This window comes from Pleurodeles waltl, chromosome 9, assembly GCF_031143425.1.
Source record: "Pleurodeles waltl isolate 20211129_DDA chromosome 9, aPleWal1.hap1.20221129, whole genome shotgun sequence".
NCBI lineage: Eukaryota > Metazoa > Chordata > Amphibia > Caudata > Salamandridae > Pleurodeles > Pleurodeles waltl.
In genome coordinates, this window is record NC_090448.1 from 121,570,241 (window position 1) to 121,592,146 (window position 21,906).

The following is a 21,906-nucleotide window of genomic DNA, read 5'->3' on the forward strand; positions in this document are numbered from 1 at the left end:
AAAAATAAATTTGTCATAGATCTTTCCAGCACCATTGAGTAAGGAATTTAATTGATAGTTCACAGGTTTATTACCGTTCTTATGGATTGGGTAAAGACTCCTGATTTGAAGGAATCAGGGACCTCATCATGGTCCCAAACTAACTTATATGCTGCTGTTAAAACAGATACCCAAATTGACAGATTGATATGATAGACATCTGTTTTCTGCTAATTTTGAATGAGGATATCTTTATGAATGTCACCTTCTGAAAACTCCAAGCAGGATTATGTTATGTTTTCAGTGGTGGATGGCACAGTCACCTTTCAGGTTTATTCCCAAGATGTTAAGTGAATCTTCTGCTCTTTTGTCCTGGTCATGCATACTATTTGATACATCCTTGAGAAGAGCTTGTCCCAGGCAGATGAAGTGATGCCAGTTTCCTTATTTTTTACTGGGCCTTTGTTGCCCCACCTAACCAATCCACAAATGTGTCTTATATTTGTTTCTTTAAATGGCTGTTTGAGGATCATCTATGCTTTTATGTGGAGGTGCTTCTTCTTGCTCTTGAGTAGATGTTTATATTCTTGTCTGAGCAGCTTTAGCCATTCTTCACCCTTGGGTATGCTGTACCCACTTCTTAGAGCATTCACTAGGACAACATTTATTTTAGGCATTCAGTATCACAACAGTCAGTTTGTATCATTTTATGAGAAGCCATTAGGCCAGCGGACCCCATATTAATATATTTGACAAAGCTACGTATTAGTTCCAGATGATGTCTATGTTTGTTGTAACTTTCCATTTTAATAGTTCTTTCAGTTCTTGGGACCATTGATTACAAGCCACTTGGTTATATTGTTTATGAGAGGAAGTAATGTTCTAGATGATGTTTTTCATATTTTTTTAGGATCAGTTTGGTAGGCTTCAGACATGAATGAATGAATGAATAAATTAATTAATTATTTTTAAATCGCAAGCAGCTGCCCCAAATGCAAAATAACTAACTGTACTAGGAGCACACAATTACACCGTGTTGAACAACCAAACCTTCAGGAGCTTCCTAAAATGATTTTGCGACTTGATAGAACGAATGGCAAAAGGACGTTTATTCCAAGCTTTTGTTTCTAAATAGGAGAATGATCCCCCTCCTCTTCTTTGCTGTTTGAACTTTGGGATCATTAAATAATAAGCCCTTACTTGATATCAAGAGTCCACTATTAGCAAAAAGAAGAAAGCTGACTTGGTGGTACGTAGAGCCGGTACCATGAAAGGGTATTTGAACCAACAACATAGCCTTAAATAGGATGTCTTTGGATACTGTCACCCAATGCAGATGTCTGAGATGATGTGATATAAAGCAGCTTCGGGGAGTCCAAGAAACTGACGTGCTGCAGCATTTTGAATCACCTGTTATAGATGTAACAAACATTTAGGTAGACCCAGATACAGTCTGTTAGCGTAGTTGAATCCGGATGTCATTAAAGCATGAAACACTGATTTATGAGCCTGAAGCAGAAGAATGTCCCAAACATTTTTTTAGCACTTTCAACATTGAAAAACCCAAACCAGTAACTGCCAGAACTTAGGGCAGCTCATTTCAAAATTGAAACCCAGATTTCTAGCAATGAATGCAGAACAAGGAGGAGTAGGCAGGACTTCAGGCCACCAGTCGGAGACTTCAAAGTTGGGAAAGTTGGCTCTATGGCCACAAGGTAGTATCTCTCTTTTATATGAGTTTCATTTCAGCAGGCTAGTATGCATCCCCCTCTGTGACCTTTGTTAGACACATTTTAAGAGAAGCAGCTGGAGTGTTAGTAGAGTGGTTCATCGAGAATAGTCTCTGGGTGTCTTCAGCAGAAGAGATTACCTTCATCTCAAAGGATTCCATCAATGTCACAAGGGGGAAACATTTAGCATTGAACAGAGTGGGACTCATTGAGGACCGGGGGGGGGGGGCAAAACTGGGCCATTTTTACCTAAAGAAATTAGCTAAACTAATAGATTGCCTGTCAGACAGAAAAGACTGAAACCATCTAAGCACCAGGTCACAGATGTCTAACTTAGACAGGTGTAGAAGAAGTAAAGGATGCGATACAACATGAAAGCAGGCAAATGATTGAGAAGAAAATTAAGTTCATTATGGTCCTTAGTATTTCCAGAAAGGAGTGACAGTTATGCTATTAACCTGTTGTCATCACTTTCTATTTTTCTAACAAAGGTCACATCATCAACCACCAGCTAAGACTCCAGTTCGAAGAGTAAATAGACAATTGGACTCTCAATTACATAAATTAAAGGTGGATTTTTCTAGGGAGTCTGACATAGTTCGTCCTTTAATTGATCATGGTGAAACTGTGATTAGTAGAGCACTTTTTCACCAAGCTTAAAATTCCCATAGGTATTAATATGTGCACAAGGAATATACGAAGTGGTCTTTTTTGGCACCACTTTATCTGTCATCGACCCATCAGTTTTAGTGTTGAGATCTCCCCCACAAATATGACAGGTTGGCTGGCTATTTTTGTGGGAATCAGCATATAACCTGGGGTTTGAGTCCGGCGATCTTAATGGTCCTCTTTAGGTCAAATATAAGGTTTAGAAACTCTTTAAGTTTCCATGTGGCAAATAGTTATTAAATATATCAACATCCTTAGCTCTTTAATATTATCATTAACTTGAAGTATTTTACTGTATGAATGAGTCGAGTTTGATTGAGACTCAGATAGTTAGGACCCCTTTCAGTCTACCTTGGCCTTTTTTCATTGTTCTTATGCTACGCATAGTAAAAGCATTTAATTCCAATGTCACTTGAAAATAACAGATATTGAATGATTTAATGAAAGAGTCCCAGTCTTTGTCCTTTTTTAATTTTCTGTCCTTCAATATTCCAGCCTAATAGTGTAGGCCTGTCAGACCTGACTGGCTTGGTGTGGTCTTCCTCTAAACATTTTGCCTTCTCTCCACCTGTTTTGCTGAACTTGTTTTTGTTGGCCTAGATTCTGGGCACTTTACCACTGCTACCAGTGATAACGCGCTTGTGCTCCGTCTACTTTTAACATAGTACAATTGACTTACACCCATTTGGCACATTTAATGTACTTATGAGCCCCTAGTAAAGTGGTACTCCATGTACCTATGATGTGTAAATTAAGTCATATGAGTGGGCCTGCAGCACTTTGGGGGTCATTCTGACCACCGCGGGCGGCGTAAGCCGCCCGCCTGGCGGGAACCGCCAGAAGACCGTTCCGCGGTCATTATGACTTTCCCGCTGGGCGGGCGGGCGACCGCCAAAAGGCCGCCCGCCCAGCGGGAAAGCCCCAGCAACGATGAAGCCGGCTCCGAATGGAGCTGGCGGAGTTGCTTTTGTGCGACGGGTGCAAGGGCACCCGCCGTGATTTTCAGTGTCTGCTAGGCAGACACTGAAAATCAATGTGGGGCCCTGTTAGGGGGCCCCTGCAGTGCCCATGCCATTGGCATGGGCACTGCAGGGGCCCCCAGGGGCCCCACGACACCCGTTCCCGCCAGCCTGGTTCTGACGGTCAAAACCGCCAGAACCAGGCTGGCGGGAAGGGGGTCGGAATCCCCATGGCGGCGCTGCCTGCAGCGCCGCCATGGAGGATTCTTTTGGCCAGGGGAAAACCGGCGGGAAACTGCCGGTTTCCCTTTTCTGACAGCCGCGGTCAGAATTGGCCTGGAAGCACCGCCAGCCTGTTGGCGGTGCTTCCGCGGTCATTGGTCCTGGCGGTCAATGACCGCCAGGGTCAGAATGACCCCCTGTGTGTGCCATCAACTTCAATAGCCCTTTTAAGCAGTCTCAGCCCGACAATTACAGCCTGTGTGTGTACTTTTAAACTGCCATTTTGACCTGACAAACTAAATATTTTGCAAGGCATAAACTGCGCATGTGCGGTTGTACTGTATTGATTTTCAGTGTGTTGATCTAATTTTATTTAATAAATGTTACTGTATTTTTTCAAATTGATGTGCTTTTTTTGTGTCGTGTTTTTTACTTTATTACTGATTTTGTGCTGCATAGATACCCCACTCAAGATTCATATGAGCAAGTTATTGTCCTTATGGGACAGAATTAGAGGACCTGTTAGGGTACTCTTGAAGTGTTGCCGGTAGTCACCACCAGTTGTTTGGGATGTTTGTACGATTGTTGCTCTATCTCTTAAATGTGGCTAGATCTAATGGTTGTTTGTTCCTGCCCTCTGTAGGATGGATTTTTCTTCTTAGATTTTGCAAATTATTTTCAAAATAGTTACTAGGTTGACCGCAGTTCAGGGCATTGTGCTCACCCCTGGAACGTTACAAAGGTGTGATCATTCAGTCAGTCTGTGACATGGTCACCATTACTAGAATTCTAAACTGTTTTCATCTTAATGACATGCCACAGTAGAAAGAAAGTCTCACAGAAAAACACTGCTTTCACTTAATGTGTAGTGATCTTGTTGCTGTCTCAGCCCAGGAACTGGTTTCTTCCATGCTTCTTAGAATTCAAAATAAAGGGATTTTGTGAAGAAGCCTTTATGAGGTCTAGTTAGAACCAGCTTAAAGTGTATGCATGATCTCATGTAATCACCTTTAAAGAGACGCATTGGTCCTGTACTTTTGTTGATTTTCTATGTTTCGAACATTTGATGGTGCAGCAGTTATGTTAGCCCATCTACAAAGTAAACTCTATTTATATAACATTTAGAGACATTTCTAATGCAGACACGATGTCAAATACAGAATGAAGGGGTGTTGCATGGTGTAATCTACGATATAGCCCTGTGAAATTTATAGTAGTGAGGGCACTTTGTAACCAAATTCATTGGGAAGTGGTTTTACATTGTTTCTAATCCACATTGAGCGCATAACTAGGGCTAGCACTCCTTTGCCTCAGTACCCTGATTGTCAAGGGCTAATGGGGTGAAATTGCTTTTTAGTTTGGGATCATGCCTTTGTCTCCAGCTCTTTTTAGATCTTTTCTACAGGCATTTAATTGAGTAACAGTCATATTAGACTCTCTATAAAATAATTCCATTGTTCGCATGTGATAAGGACATGTTTTAACAAAGAATCCAAATACAATATTGAGCACCTTTTCATGGTGTCACTATTTGAAAAATACAGTAGGAAGGGCTTTCACATGGTAAAACCTTCGACAAAGTCAAAAAAGAGATTTTACATGATGAATTCCATGACAAGCGTCATAAGATGGGCCGAGCTTGTTTTTGACTTCTAAATTGTTATGGATTTTGAAAGACAATAACGGAGAAAAGTAAGTACAAAGGTATAAGAGACGTGTAACATAGTAGCGCAAAACAGTAGTATACAGTGATAACATTATCTATATATTTTTGATATAAGGACACAGGACGAGAAGTCATGTAAAGAATACTGGCATTATTCATATATCTTTATCGGTTGATTACATTAGATGCATCTGTATTGTACATCTTCTGTAAAAAAAGATACGTCTCGTTCATCTTTGAACCACGGATATGGAGAGTTCTACCATATTTCGATAAGATTTGTTTAAACAGAAAGGCATTCGGCTACAGGGGCTTATGATCTGAGTCACCCAGGGAAAGCAGCTGCTAGATACAGCTCCAGAGATGTTCATGTGAAGTCACAGTCCCGGGGATGCTGGAAAGTAAATGAAAGCACAAAGGGGGCCAGGAGAGGTGCCTGGGACTGTTTGCTAATGTGCTTGCTGATTGGAATAAACCCAAATGGTTTTACACATGAAATGGAGCAAAGAGACTTGTTAATAGAGTTCGTGGTGGGGGTGGCTCGTCAACAGTCACTGGGCTATAATTCTCTAATGTATATAAAGAGACAACCTTGATCAATGAAGCTCGCCTAATCTTTGGGTAGCATCTCTAGGGAAAGAAGGCCTTCAAGGATTACAAGTTTAGGAGCGACCTCTACAAATTAAGGCCCATATTTATACTTTTTTTTGCGCCGCATTCGCGTAATGTTTTGACACAAAAGCAGAGCAAACTTACAAAATATAATTGTATATTGTAAGTTTGCTCTGCTTCTGCGTCATAAAATGATGCAAATGTGGCGCAAAAAAAGTATAAATATGGGCCTAAGACTCACACATACATGATTAAATAACAGCAACGCCTCAACAGCATGGCCCTAAGGAAAACATGTGGCAAAATGTTAAATCCTTTATTGCGAAAATTGACCATAAACACTAACAGCACTGTCACACCACTCACAGACAAGCAATCACACATCGACAGAAGCACTTACACATATTAGGAATCTCACATTACTAACAAAACTCTACACCCACCAGAGGAGCACTTAAATACTAAGGGGCATATTTATGAAAAATTATTTTGCGCAAGCTAACGCCATTCTCTAGCACCATTCGTGCACCATATTTAAAAAAAGACGTACAATGGCGCTAAGGACTGGTTAGCATCTAAAGAAAAGATGCTAGCCGGTGAGGGATGGCATTAGGGAAAGTGGCGCTACTGGGCCAAACATGACGCTAGACTGATTAGCGGCAAAAAAAATGTGCAGCTAGTCAGCCTAGCAACATTTCTTGGAAGGGCAAGCAGCCAAAAAGTGACACCTGTCAAAGTATTGACAAGAGACATTTGCATGACCCCAATGTCCAACACAGGGGACAAGTGTCCCCAGGACAACCCCAGCACAACCAGTGCCAGCCGGGGAACCCCACATAAGTGGCCCCCAGTGGCACACAACAGACAAGTACGAATACTTACCTGGGATGGGGTCCCTCATCTTGTAGTGTCCTTGAGGTGTGGGTGGTGGTGATACTGGGGGTTGGGGTGGCCATCTATGTGCCAAACATGGTGACTCCATGGTGTTTCCCCATGGAAATGTGCCTAACAGCACTTTAACGCCTGATCTGACCAGGCGTTAAAATTTGACGGTAATCTGCCTTAGAGTCATTCTTTAGGTCCGCCTCCTTTGTGTGCGTTGTTTTGGCGTCAGGAGGTAAATATGGCACTGGGGAGCTAGAGTCATTTTTAGGACATGAAAGTCCTACATTGCAGATCATTGTTGCAATTCGACGCAAGGTGGGTTGGCTCTTCCTAAAAATTGCACTAACTCGGATATTTTGATGCTAGACGGGACTAGCATCAAAATATAAATATGGAGTTGAGTTAGCAGCACTTTAGTGTAAAAACAAATGACGCTATGGTGGCGCTAAGTTTCCATAAATATGGACCTATTCGTGATAGACTAGGGACAGCACTCACACCCTCAGCCATTAGGACTTTGAGATTACTAACAGCACTTTCACATCGTTCACACCCTAGTAGTATAATACTACAGATAGCTTGCTCACACCTGTCAGGGGGCAGCAGGCAGACACTACAGGCAGCACTCTCACACCAGTCTGAAACTAGCAGTCATACATTAAAAATAGCACTACGCTCACACCTCTTACCAATTAGTAGTCACTCACAATACTTGACAGATCCTCACATCACTCATAAACTATTAGCAAAGCCAGGATATCAGGCTGCAGTAGCTCTTCATTGATTGGTGAGTTTTTGATAGAGGTTATCTGGATGGGGGAATATGTAAATACAAGAATAAGTTAACAAGTAGATGAATAAATGTGTGAGTCCAAAGAAGAGTGCCTTGAAGATGAGAGATTGAGTGGATGAATGGATGTATGAGTGACCCTTTCCAAGAAAGCATCCAGACACAGTAATTTATAAACCACACCAATGTTTTTTCATATGTTGCTAATGGTGTCATGTTATCCATTCCCACTCTCATGTTGTCAGTCTCTAATGATGCTGCCAACTTTAGGGACATGTGGCCAGTTGGCATGAGTCTTTCTCAGCATCCTGAAAGTGACTCTTTGTTCTGCTGACAGCCAGGGCAAAAGTTTTAATGTGCCTTTCATGTGAACTAACCAATTTATGCCAAGTACAAGTGTTTTGCAAACCTGGCTTCATGGAATGTTTCTGGGGTCCTACCTGCTATTTTATGAACGTGTCAATTTAAAGATAGACAATGCTGTTAACTGCATCTGCCTGTAGGAGGAAGGAGTGAGAAGGATCAAAGACAACCCCAATGTATCTGACACTGGTTGCTGGAGTTGTCAGGCTTCTTACTGAGTCTCACAAATGGATTGGAAGTTAGGTTAAGTTGACCTTGCCAATAATAGTAGTACTGAAATTACGTCACATGATCAGAATCAACATTTTTGGACGTGGAGAAGGCAGGTCGTGATCTCCTTTGAGCCTTTACAAAGCAAAAGTAATTATATTTTTCAGCCCTTTATTTTACACCTATATTGACTCCGTTTCTCCTGGGGCTAAAATCAGTGGTGCATTTTCAAATCAGTTCCTACCATTTGTTCCACGTCCAGGATGGCGTCCTCTTCCATTATCTAAAAAACAAATGTATGATTTTTATGCAAATTAAAAACAAAATGATCAATAACAGTTTTTCTCCCTGGAGAACAATGATAGAAAACCATGCTAAATGCATCACTGGTGTTGGTCAGTAAATTCATCTTCATCTAAATTGCAGAAACACGAAATATAGAAATTGAGTTGTAAAAGATACATTAAAAGCATTTCCACACAATAATAAAAAAGAAAGGCTAACTTGTCCTCATACTGCAATAACGACCCGCAACCACAGAAAAAAGGGACTTGATGAAATCCTCCACATAACCCAATCTAACCTCAGAATGACACTTGAAGGCAGATGACTTTTGCGGGACAGCACATAGTATCAGGTTTAAGCTATTTTCCACCTTTACAGCCGTTCAACATTTGCTTAACCCCATACTCCAGCACATGACTCCCTATTGCAACACATTTCCTATTATAAATGTGGGTTATCTCCCTCAATCATTAATGGTCTAGTCTTGATGCAAAACGAAAAACTGACTACATGGACCTTTGAAATTGGAGTAACTATGCACTAAGTAAGAAATCCCAGTTTATAGCAGAATTTAAAGAGATGCCCGGGTATGAGAAGTTATGCACTTTGGTGACCTCAACTCCTGCACTATGGAATGACTTAGATTCGGTGTTTTGTCCCCCATTTCATAATAAAGGATTTAATTAAGTTAGTCTTGAGACCCAAATCGTTCATGAAAGTGTTAAAAGTATCTAGAAGAATTTGGAGCCCATTTGCGGATCTTGCTAATAGAAATTAATCATCTCCTGCAGGGTGTACATGAACTGGGCGGTTCCCCAGCAGAGGCACATCTTTCCCTGCCATACACAGGTAATTTTCTAATATAAAAAAACTTTATAAGGCGGCCATAACGCAACGCTGGAGAACCACTAGATTGGATTTAATTTTAGGAGAAAGTTATCCATTTAACCCAAAATGAATTTGAGCTGATGCATGTTAGTGTAATCATCCAATATGATCTATTAAAGCTTTTTCAGTGCCCGCCCTTTCCACTAGGCCCCACAGTTTAGAGCAATGAACCATGTCAAAAGCACAGGAGAAGTCAATAAAGGATACATCTATTGCTCCTCTCCTGGCCTTGACATATTTCCCTATTATAAGTTGTAAGTGGAGGCGCTGCTCAAATGAGCCCAACACAGGACAAAAACCAAGCTGCGCGTTGGACAAGACCTTATTCCCCTCAGCCCACACCTACAACTGTGAAAGATGGTTCTAGATAGTGCTATCTAATACCGAGATTGGGAGATGGCAACTTAGGAGACTCCTGTGCCCATTTAAAAAAAATTGGTAAAACAACTGCATCCTTCCATGATGGAACCAGTGGGCCTAAAAGGCTACTCTTAAAACATTTGTTAGCGGGTCCAGAATGATGTATTTTGTTAATTAAGTCTACAGGAATTCAGTCCGGGCATGGTGCTTTACCTGAAGAGCTTCTATGGATAGCAAGAATAACATCCCCAACCTCAATTTGACTCTCTCAAGTGAAGAGCAGCACAATAATTATGAGTTGCTTCCTCTTCCTCCACTGAGTCTTGCTCAATGCAAGCTTCAGTGAAAACATTTATAAAGTGCTCGACCCAGGGCATTTATGATTTTTTGCCGAATTACAAAAACGTGATCACTTATCAACATATTTTTTCTCTGCGGAGAACAATGAAAGAAACACCTGTTAAATGTAAGAATAATGTTAACGGTTTGGGTTTCAATACATTAGAGATTTTCTAATCCCTTGGGGACAAAATATAATCACAAAAAGTGGTTTCAAAATGCTTTGTAGTATAGACAAGTTAAAGACAATGAGCCTTGTTTACAAAACAAAAAGATAAAGGTATGGTCACTAAATTTGATCTCTGGCTGAACTTGCTTTTACATTTGTTTTGGGATTCACAAACCTTCTATTTGTAAGCCTGCTATACATCACAGCATACATGCAAAGTTTGAAAACATTTGGCAAAGAAAACTTTTCTCAAACATTATGCCTGCCTCGAGGAGGTATATAATTTTGGTTCAAAGTCCTGCCTACATTCTTTAGATGGTAGGGATTTACATCAAGAACATTGGAGGCTACCATGGGTACAACCAAGTACCACCTTTGCATCCCAGTAATACAAAGTAATTCAAAGTAGTCCAACAGCTTAAATCTTGATTTGTTAGCCCCAATTCACGCCTTTGAACTGGTTTGCATAACGTTTTGCAACATTGTATCAGTGCAAAGGCATGATACATTTAGGCCTCCTTGTATATCCAGAATCCCCAGATTTCACTTGAATTCAGACCAATATTTTCTCTTGGGAGGTGGGTTAATGTCCATGTTACATAATAGTACCAACCCACCAGTGGTTTCAAATCTTATATTTCACAGATAAGTGCTCTACTGTGATTATTTGCAACAGGAGCTCCCACAGCAGCCTCACCACATCTCGGAAACAACACATCACCTCAGCAAGCAATGCATCTTCGACCCAGGTCCACGCAATGCTTTTCTAACCAGGAATGAAGACACTTTTGTTCAGAAGGTCTAACTGGATCCCTGTAGCCAGCCTGCATGCCATTGCAGTCAGCCTGAACTTTGACTTTGTCCCATTCTAGCATGACCAAATGGTCTCAGTTTGTGCTTTATGCTTTTTGACATTATTTTCTTTCAATTCTTTAAAATTCAGCTTCTCTGGTGCTACTAATTGGATTTTGCCTTTCGGGCTTTGTTTTATTTAATGACATGTTTCTAACTCTGTTGTAGGATCCTTTTTTGGGCGTATTTGCACTGTCTTTTTGAAGTGTTGCACAAATAGTTTACACATCTCTTCTAAGTTAAAATTGATTGCTCTGTGCCAACCTACCAGGGTGGAGAGCACAGGTTCATTTGTGGTCTGCTTATGCCTTACCTTGACAAGAATTGTGGTTGCTTATTGACCAGGGCTTACACCCACGTAAGCCAACAACCCCATTTCTAACAGGCCCACTTGGGTGGCATAAAATGCATAGACATTTGATCTTTGAAAGAAAAAGTATATGTGCTTAAGCAATGCGAACTTCAAAATTAAACTAGTAAGAGTACATGAACAGAGTACATACAAACAGGAACACATATTGAATTGAATTGAGAAGATATTGTCAGAAAGTCATAGTTGGGAAATGAACTTTAGGAACTGCCTAGGAGAAAAAAACAAAATCATAGGAAAATTAATTCTTGTGTAAATATTTCCCACTTGGGCATGATTAACTGCGAACAAATAGTTTAATGGAGATTTTTTTTACTTTTTCTATGACAATTTGGGATAGCTGCCATTTACACTTCTGTCTAACACATTTGAAGTCTGTCAAAATATGTGAATGACTGAAAGAGACACTTTTTTATACGAAGAACCCTTTAATTTTATTAGGGCTCTTGATTCAGACACAAGTGGTAATACACACTCAAGTGTTCACTAAGCAATCTGAATATGCTCACCATTGTCACTTACATGGCCCCTTAGGGCGCCACTCTGGGATGCGAATAATCCAACAGAGGTAAAGTTACAGTGATAAAGTGAGGCATTCAACATTTCAACATTGGTCCAGGTTACATACACAGCTATGGCTCACTAACCTAACTAAATATGCTCATCAATGCCACTCATATTCACCCTGAGGGCTACACTCAGGAATACACACAATCTAACAAAGGTAAAAGTACTCCGATGCAGTGAGGCATCCAACATTGGTTCAGGAATGCAAACACCACCATTCACTGAGAGGCCCTCACAGGGCCACACCGTGGACTGGGAGATGCTTATGGAGGAAAAAGTACAGTGAGGCATTGTTATGTCCAACACAATTACAGGTCTGCATATAGCACCACTGACACAGATGCCCACTTAGGGCTTCACTCAAGGGTTGCACAATACGTATATAGGCAAATCTAAAATAACACAGTGGGGTGTCCACCACAGATCCAGTTCTGAGCAATCTGTCACTCACTCAGATGCCCACTTAGGGCTACATGCAGGAATTAGAAGATGGAGAAACAGTTATAGTGATTCAGTAGGTTTACCAACATAGGTCTAGTTTTGAACACTGTCACTGACTCAGATGCACACTCAGGGCTACAGTCAGGGATCAGACTTGCCCATGGAGGCAAAGGTACTGTGCGGCAGTGGGATGGTCAAGATAGGTCCAGGTCTGCACACAGCATCACTTGCTCAAATGTCCACTCATGGTTAAACTTAGGGACTAGGAGATGCCTATGGGGACAAAAGTACATCAAAGCATTGTGATGTCCAAAACAATTACAGGTCTTCATACAGTATCACACACTCAGATGCCCACTTAGGACTTCACTCATGGATTGAAAGATGCCTACATAGACAAAGGTAAAATGACACAGTGGGTCATCCAACACAGGTCCAGTTGTGAGCACTCTGTCACTCACTCAGATGCTCATCTGGGGCTTCATGCAGGAAGAAACCTATGGAGGCAAAGGCACAGTGATTCAATGGGTCTTCCAACACAGATCTTGTTTTGAGCACCCTGTTACTCACTCAGATGCACACTCAGGGCTGCAGTCATATGAAGAAAAAGGTACAGAAAAGCAGGGGGATTCCCAACCCAGGTCCAGGTCTACACACACCACCAGTCACTCAGATGCCTACTCAGGGATACACTCAGAGATTGGATCATGCCCACGGAGGCAACAGTACAGTGATGCAGTGGGGTGCCTCACAAAGGAACAGGTCTGCACATAGTGCCAACCACTAAGATGTCCATTCAGGGCTACTCCCAGTATTAGAATCATGCCAACAAAGGCAAAAGTACAGAGAATAAGTGGGGCGTCCAACGCTGGTGCAGGACTTCTAACGCTTCCACTCACTAAGATGCCTATTGATTGAGAGTTCCACTCTAGGGTCGGAATTCACCTGTGAAGGCAAAGTCACAGTGAAGCAGTGCAGCTTACAAACCAGGTCCAAGTGTACGCACACACCCACTCATTCAGGTGCACACTCATGTCTGCACTCAAGGATCAGAAGACTTCTACGGAGGCAAAGGTACAGTGGCTCAGTAGGGTGCTTAAGGTTTTGACCTCGCCTTTCCTTCCAACTTTTTCTCTTTCACTCTGCACCATGTCTTCCTCCCCCTTTCTAAGAAATGTCACCCTACCTCTCTTGGTTACCTTTATCAATAGTCATTCTTCATTGTCTCTACACTTCTTTTTTTTTGTTTCTTGCCCACCTCCTTGCTGTTCTCTGTCTCTTTTTAATCCTTCAGATCCTTGCGCTTTCTTAAAATGTGTTCTGTTTTTACTTACCAAATTTTTACCTTTTCAACCTCTCCCTATTCCTGCCCTCTCTCACATCAACTGCCTTTACCCTCCCCCGTCTCTCCTAATCAGCTTTCTCTATGACTCACTTTGTTCTCTCTTCTCTGTACCACCACCTCTGTCACCTCTACAAAAGATTCTATCTCAATTTTTCCATTTGTTTCTTACGCTATATTTGTTGTTGTTTATATTTCTTTCACTACTTTTCCAAATGTGTCTGTATCTACATGAATGATGGTATTCAAATAATGTTTTGGAGTATGCATCAATATGTGTCAGTGGTGATTTCCAACTCCTAATTCTCTGCAAATTTCTTATTATTTGAATATACCGTGCATCCAAACCCAACTGGAAATGTTTTTTAGTCTAATGGGAGGTCAGCATAAGTTGACCTTTAGAGTGCTTCTAACTAGTTCTCTATGTATAAACTGTGTCTGTCTTGTTGGAGTTTCCTCAAAGTTGAGCCAGAATTTGCGTACAAATACTTTTCAATTCAAGTCTCTATTTTAATGGTATATGTCTATATCAAAACTTTGAGGTTTGCTGAAAGAACACAGCTATAAAAGCTTATGAACCACCCATATAATGCCTAACTGATGAAAGGTAATGCAAGGGAATGCTACCCACTGCTGTGCTTTATCTTGCTTGTAACAAAGCAACAGAAAGCCATGCAAATCAGGATTTGCTTGGTTCTGTAACTCCCAAAATAAATTTTGCATTGGGGCTGTGCCAAATAAGTAATGTCAGGTAAAACATACCATTTTAAACAAACTAAAGGACTGAAATTCACCAGTTATAGTAATCTCAAGTAACTATAACTCTTGCCCTAAAGTTGCTATAACGTTAGCCCTCTCTCCCATAAAAAATGGCCCTGGAAGATAGGGTCCCCGGGGAGTTTGTAAGGCTTGGGAAGTAGGTGCCATATGCTACCTGGCCTAAGTTTAAAAATAGGCCTAGATGGATGGGGTCTTTGGGACCTAAAACAGGCTCAGTGAGTGGGGGGCTGCACCCCCCTCCCAGTTTAATTGAAAATGGGGTATGTGATCCTGGGGGCATAATAATGGCTGCAGGAGGAGGGCTGCATGCCCCTCACCTAAAAATGTTAATTCAGTGACTTCTGGTCCCTGGGCCACCATGGGAGGCTAATTCTAAAAAAGAAGGGAGCCAGTAGATTTTGCAGCATAATCTGCAGATTATTATTTTCGGCCCCTGGATGAACCCAAGGGAGAGGTACTTCAGGGCCCCCCCTCCAGGCCTATAGAGACACTATATCCCTACTGTGCTTCGCTACATGTTTTTTATGACTTTTTGTAGGACAGGGAACTGAGTCCTGAAATAGCTGTTGTCACATCTTTGTTGATGTGGTGGCAGCCAACCAGATCATTTCTTTAATTCAGTCAGGTTTGTGGATGCTCCACAACATCAAATGTACCTACTGCTGGACAGATTTACACCAAATCTATCACAAAAAACATACTTTCTGATTCTACTTGAACTATTTAGTGAAGATTCATCAAATGTCACGAAAGTAGTTAGCAAACCAAAAAATAAATTTCCTATAGAAATGTAGTTCTAACTTTAACTATCAATTGGGGAATATATACATAAAACCCTTCAGATTATGCAAGACACACCTACTCACTTTGACAATGGGTCAAAAGGTCGAAGTACCAAAACACTACTCAATATGTCAAAAGGTCAAAGTACCAAAATATAAAAAGCAGCAGGTCTTTTGGCTTTATCAAGGGGCTAGCACATCAACTCAAGCATATATTCCATAAATTCCCACACTACAATGTTTAAGGATAGTGATTGTCACAAAATAGTTTTAGTAAATGCACCCAAAAAGTAAAGTGGAGCTAGACCTGTTTAGTGCCTCTTCACTGAACCTTGTGCCATTTTTCAGTAGTGCTGCCAAACCTTGCACTGTTTTATGACAATGATATGCAGGGTAGGTGTTCCCTACTAAAAAATGGAGCAAGCCACCCAACTACATATTTACCAGCATGGTGAAAAATTGTGCATGGATTGTGATGAATGGCACAAATACCAATTTGCGCCGACAGAATAACGTCTGGTCAGACCAGGTGTAAAAATGGTGCAAAGGCACAAGCATAAAGGGAAAACACACATTTCGTCACTCTGACACCCACCAGAAAAACATGGACTTGTTCCTGCTCCAGCTAGGCACAAGGAGAAGACGTTAGAGACAATGCCAAGCACTGCCAGACCCACCGCAGGAACCTCCATCATCACTACAACAACCACCAAGGCACCCCAGAAGGAGAGAGCACATTTATTGACAACGGATATCCATCGTTGGACAAAGAGAGGACAATGTCATCACATACTAACGGGTGAAGCCAGAGTACATTGTGCAGCTGCTACCTGACATGGCACTAGCTATCACACCCAGGATGCATCGGTCAACCAACATACCACCCAATGGCCAAGCTCCTGGCTGTCCTGCACATGCTGGCCTCCAGCAATTTCCAGTCAACTGTGGCAGAAATGGGTGGATTATCCCAGCCTTCCCTCTCATCCCTACTGCCATGTGTTTTGGATGCCATCATCCACCTCACTTCTCACCATATTCGGTTGCCCGGCACCCACCAACTACAACAGGAGACCAAACAGGGATCTTATGCTGTTGCAGGCTTCCCACATGTTCTGGGTGCCATGAACTGCACATATACCTATACAGGAACAGGAAGCACACACATTCCATCAACATGCAGGCAATTGCAGACCACAAGGGACTATTAACATCTGTGCTGGCCAAGTATCCTGGAAGTGTGCATGATGCCTACTTCTTCTGGCATTCCACCATCAACCAACACTTCCAGAATGGACAATATGACAATGGCCTGCTAGTACGTATGCAAAACGTTGTTACTTAACAACCACAACACACAACACAAATGGTTCTAACAATACACACACGATTCCCACACATGGATAGGGACACATGGAGCAACACAGATGCAACATGCATCACAGCAAACTTGCAATACACATCTTTAACACATAAGAACCACTGTACAAGCCCCTTGTGCCACATGAATGGCATTTATAATGATGCTCCTGTATAGCAGTGCCTGCTCTGCATCACAAGGTAGTGTACATCTCCTTTGGCTCTTTAAGTAATTGTGTCAACATAGCTGTATCTCATCTACCCCTATGTGTAGAATGACCTCACCTTGGGTCATTATGTGGTTGTGCCACCAGATAATATATTGCATATTTGCATTGGCACACATATTTTGCCATATGTACATATGAAGCTGCAACACTGATTAAGCATATTGGTGCAACTAGTAGTATATAAACAGGACAACCAATTTACACTATACCTTATTAAAAACTACCATTGTGTACACAAGTGTACAACACACATAGAAATACCTAAAATACAACATTGGTATGTCATGTGCAGAAAAGATGACAGAATCGAACTCAAACAATCACATATGCAATGCAGTCATCATGGTATCAAAGTGCCAGGCTGCTTGTAGAGCAAACTGGCATTTTAACAAGTGTCTGAACAGTGGTTGAGGATAGCAATGGCCCATATCTAGTAGACATGGCACACTGCTGATATGGTAATGGCTAATCAGTTTAAATTAAGGAGAGACAAGTGCCTAAATTCGGGCACCGGCACTGGTAGAGAGAAACAAAACTAAAATTGGTTATTCATTCCAAAAATTAATCATAATTTTAATCGGTTCAATCAAGGAATGAAGACCAAGATTAAAAATGACCAATTAGCCATTATTATACCAACACGGTTAAGAGCCCCCGTTCAGGCAACCCGTCAGGCGCTGCAGTGCCGGCCTTGTGTGGAGCACTCCCGATGATGATGCCAGTCATCCAGAGTGATGCTTGAGGGTTTTGCTCCTGAGACATTAGGTCTCCCAGAATCTTAGTTTAGTTTGGAACAGTGTACCTTTTGTTAATATTACTTACAGTGGGAGACTGTACACTGGACCAATCAAAATCTCCCGGTCCCTCCCCCCCTTTGATTTGTTCACTGCTGATATGTCCCAGTGGGGTATGGTTGGGCTATCCAAAAAAAGAAAAAATCACAATACATCTCAAGCTACTATTTCACACTTTACATGATGTCCACACACACACACACACACACACACACACATGCATGTGAGTCAGGAAAAATGGAAAAAAGCCATGTGGGCAGGGAAAAAGCACCATGCCCAAGGGGATGTGGTTTGCACACTACACACATGTCATAACACCTGTCTCATGGCACAAAGCATACACACACAGGGATCAAACTCACACTATATGGCTCATTGTTAAGTCACTTATCAGAACTTACTGCATCTACAGACATCAACATCATACACATACTACATGGGTGAACTGTAAAGCCATTCAAATGACACAATCCCCATGCCCCTGAGGCAGCACACACAACTGGAAGAAGTGCCACTACACACAAATATAATCATGGATGCACAGAGGAACCCACACAATGTGTCAAGTTAGTGTCAACATATAAATAATGCTCCACAACTGTGCCAGCCCAGTCTAAATGCTACACATGGGCAAGTCTAAGACTGTCTCCCCTCTCTCATTGCAGCAGACCAGGGATATGACATCCAACTGTGGGCGATGGTCCCATTTGCCAACCCACAAACTGACTCCGTGACCAGGAATGTAGTTCAGAGGACATTTGGCATACTAAAGGGCCGCTTCAGATGCCTGGACTTATCTGGAGGCAAATTCCTTTACTAACCACCACTTGTGTGCAAAATCATAGTTGTGTGTGCCATATTGCACAATGTATGTGTGAGGACCAATGTCCACTTGGAGGAACAGGTAGGGGTCCACAGGAAAGAGAATGAGGACAATCATGTGCCACACCATGAAAGAGGAATACTGAACACTGCTGCTGGGGCATGCAGAGGGCTGCATTAGTCCAAAACCTTTTCTCTTAACTTTGGACAACATAGGTTCAGTATTCACCATTGCTTTAAATAAATGTGCTTATTAACACTATTGTCTTGGAGTAATTATTGACATACATAGGCAACAGTAAATCATTTACAAGTCTCATAACATGAATAGCCTGCAAATGTTTGTAGACAAGGACTAACACACAATAGTACTCCTAGCATACACACCAGCAGCACAGCGGAAGACATGTGCTAGTCAAATGTATACACTGTAATATGAATATAGCTTTCACATATTTACATTCAAACTGCACAAGGCTGTCAGAATTTAGCATGACAGCATAAGACTTTCTGTCCCAAATGAAATATTGTATCTGTAGGTTACCCAAAGTAGTAGTCAGTGCCTGCATCAGTGAGTCACTGTGATGTAAATCACAAATCTATGTCTGATTGGCACCATCACAAGTTACAACTACCAACACACTCCTCAGTGGCAAACATGTGTGTAACATATACAGAATTAAATACAGAGGACACCACCTCCATGTCTAGGCCTTTCACACCAAAGTCAGTTGTCAGCTTGCATGTATGTAAAAGTATGCGAAGTAATGTGCCTAATCCAAAATGAAATGCTAGAGGAACACAGGACTCAGACATATAACCACAAACGTGTTGCATCTATATCTGTCTGAACTGTTCATACATGCCATGCTGTTCCAAATCATTATGCATCAGACAAAGGATGTTGGATGCATGTATGTGTGAGTACAAATGTGGTAAGCCTCAAATATTGAGGCACATATGCAACAACCCTATAATCAATGGCCCCAGACCCTTTGTGTGGGCCACACACAGACTGCTCAAGTGGAGTACTGAAAGTCTGAAACTAAGTGGATTTCAGCCACCAATCATGCGTACAATGGCAATGCCTCTGGAAATACAGGTAGTCCTTGAGCTGAAGTTGTTTGTATGTTCTAGTTTGGTGTCAAGACCTATACTGTAACATGCATGAAGGAAGTGGATAGTGTGGATGAGGAAGAGGAGGAACAAATGAGAACGCTGACAGCTGTGGCAGCCAAGTGTCAACACACACCAAAACCGCACAAGGTGGCTGCAATGTCTGGGAAGCATCACCACATTTCATAATGAGTGTTCAACACAACACTCAAGTCATGTCAGTCCACACAAACCTACACAATGTATATGCTACTTTAAATCATACTCCCACTGTTATCAAGTCCCCCAGTGTGTTAGGCCAGCACTAACAAGTATGAGTGAGCCATGTAGGCACTGACAATCATTTAATCCCAGGTTGCTACATATGTCCCTGTTCCAAAATATACTAATGAGGTGACATGACTATCACCAATTCACAACAGAGGCTCATTATATGATAGGTATGGATGACAATGATAGAACGGTAAGTCCCTAGTAAAGAATGGGCATGACTACCACCAATCCACCACTAAGTCTAATAAGATAAAGGGATCTACATGAAAGCAAATGAGATGTAACTCTCTAGTAGATAATAGGGCAGCAGAGTGCAGGCAATGCTTTAGTGTCACTGCATGTGGGTGTGCGCTGATGTGTACCCTACAGTCCTTGTCTGGCAATAGTCCTGCCATACAGAGTTTGTGACAACAGTGGGCCAGTGAAATGACACCAGAAGCTCAAGGCCACTGTCCATGCCAATACGTCTCACAATACTGTATATCTTCTGTGGTGATAGCAGGGTGTCTGACTTGACATGGTCAGCTGTGATGGTGTACAACTTTTGCATGTATTCCATTATAGTCCTTAAATGCCAAATATGGTTGTAGACTGATTAGCTGCAAATGCGTTAGATATGAGAATCACCAGTACAAAATGGCCTGATGTCTACATGTTCTGGTGGAGACTGGTTGAAATGTGTACTACTGTAAGTATATCTCCATGTATTTAGCACTCTGACACATACATTTGGACAATGGCCATGTGTTGTTTGCTTCATATGTAACCGCACTATGGCCCTGATTTGTACTTTGTGACGCAAACCTGCACTAGTGCAGGTTTGCGTCAAAAGGTTTAACGCTGGCTACCGCCATTCCTAGATGCCAGCCGGAATGATTTAAGGAATGGCGCTAACCGGCGCTAAGGCCCGGTTAGCATCCAAATAAATGATGCTAACCAGGCAGGGGAGGCGTAGGCAAAACTGGGGGTTGTGCGTCAAAGAATGGTTCAAGTCAGGTTAGCGTAAAAAATATTGACTCTAATCTGACTAGCGCCATTTTTTGACACACAACCCCCATGGACATGACTCCTGTCTTAGCAAAGACAGCTGTCATGCCCCCCATCCAATGGCCATGCCCAGGGGACTACTGTCCCCTGGGTATGGCCATTGGGTACAGTGCCATGTAGGGGGGCCCAAGTTAGGCCCCCTGTGACACTTTAAAATAAAATAAAGAAAAACTTACCTGGACTTACCTTGGATGGGTCCCCTCATCCTTGGGTGTCCTCCAGGGGTGGGTTGGGATGGCAGGGGGTGTCCCTGGGGGCAGGGAAGGAACCTGTGGACTTCTTCCATGGTCTCCAACCATGGAAATTAGCCCACAGGTCACCTAACGCCTGCCCTGACCCAGGCGTTCAATAATGGCGCTAAACAGGCTTAGCGCAATTATTTAAGGCCCTCATCCTCCCGTGTGTCATTTTTGCATGGGAGGATAAATAAGGCACAAATGCCTTAGTCATTTTATGCTCAGAAACTCCTACCTTGCATCTCATTAACGCAAGGTAGGTTTCCACGGTAAAAAAATTATGCAAACTCCATAACGTCTAGTGCCAATGTATAAACATGGAGTTAGGTTTGCGCAGAATTTGCGTAAAAAAATGACGCAAATCCGATGCAAACAGAGTATAAATATGAGCCTATGTGTTCCAAGTGGCACAAGTCTACTGCTAACATAGTGAGATGTCTTGCTTTCAGTACAAACCAGGTGATGCTGTATTCTAGGCATGAAACAACCATTCAGTACAACACACTTCTCAACCAGAATGATGGTGTCAAAGCCCAGAATAATTGTTGTGGTAATATACATTAGCAACACATGTGATCCACAGATACCTTGACTTCTGTAAGGGCTTAGACATGTCCATACAACCTTGTCAGACCAGATTTCATCCTGTCACACATTTGCTGTCAGTGACTTACCTATAAGTGTCCATAATGTGGTTCCACTTGCTTCACAAATTGTAAAGCATTAGTCAGCGCTGAACAAAATTCCCATGGCAGAGTAGGTGTTTGACATC

The 21,906-nt window shown here is 42.0% G+C and overlaps 1 protein-coding gene across 4 annotated transcripts in view; it reads right to left on the reverse strand.

Moving 5' to 3' along the window:
- The window catches only part of LOC138259001 (inter-alpha-trypsin inhibitor heavy chain H4-like), a 536,359-nt gene that overhangs the window by 69,349 nt on the left and 445,104 nt on the right, over positions 1-21,906 (reverse strand). For all 4 annotated transcript variants that reach the window (XM_069206377.1, XM_069206375.1, XM_069206376.1 and 1 more), the window contains one exon: positions 8,330-8,368. In XM_069206377.1, the coding sequence (XP_069062478.1) occupies positions 8,330-8,368 (39 nt within the window). The remainder of the gene's footprint in view (positions 1-8,329; positions 8,369-21,906) is intronic.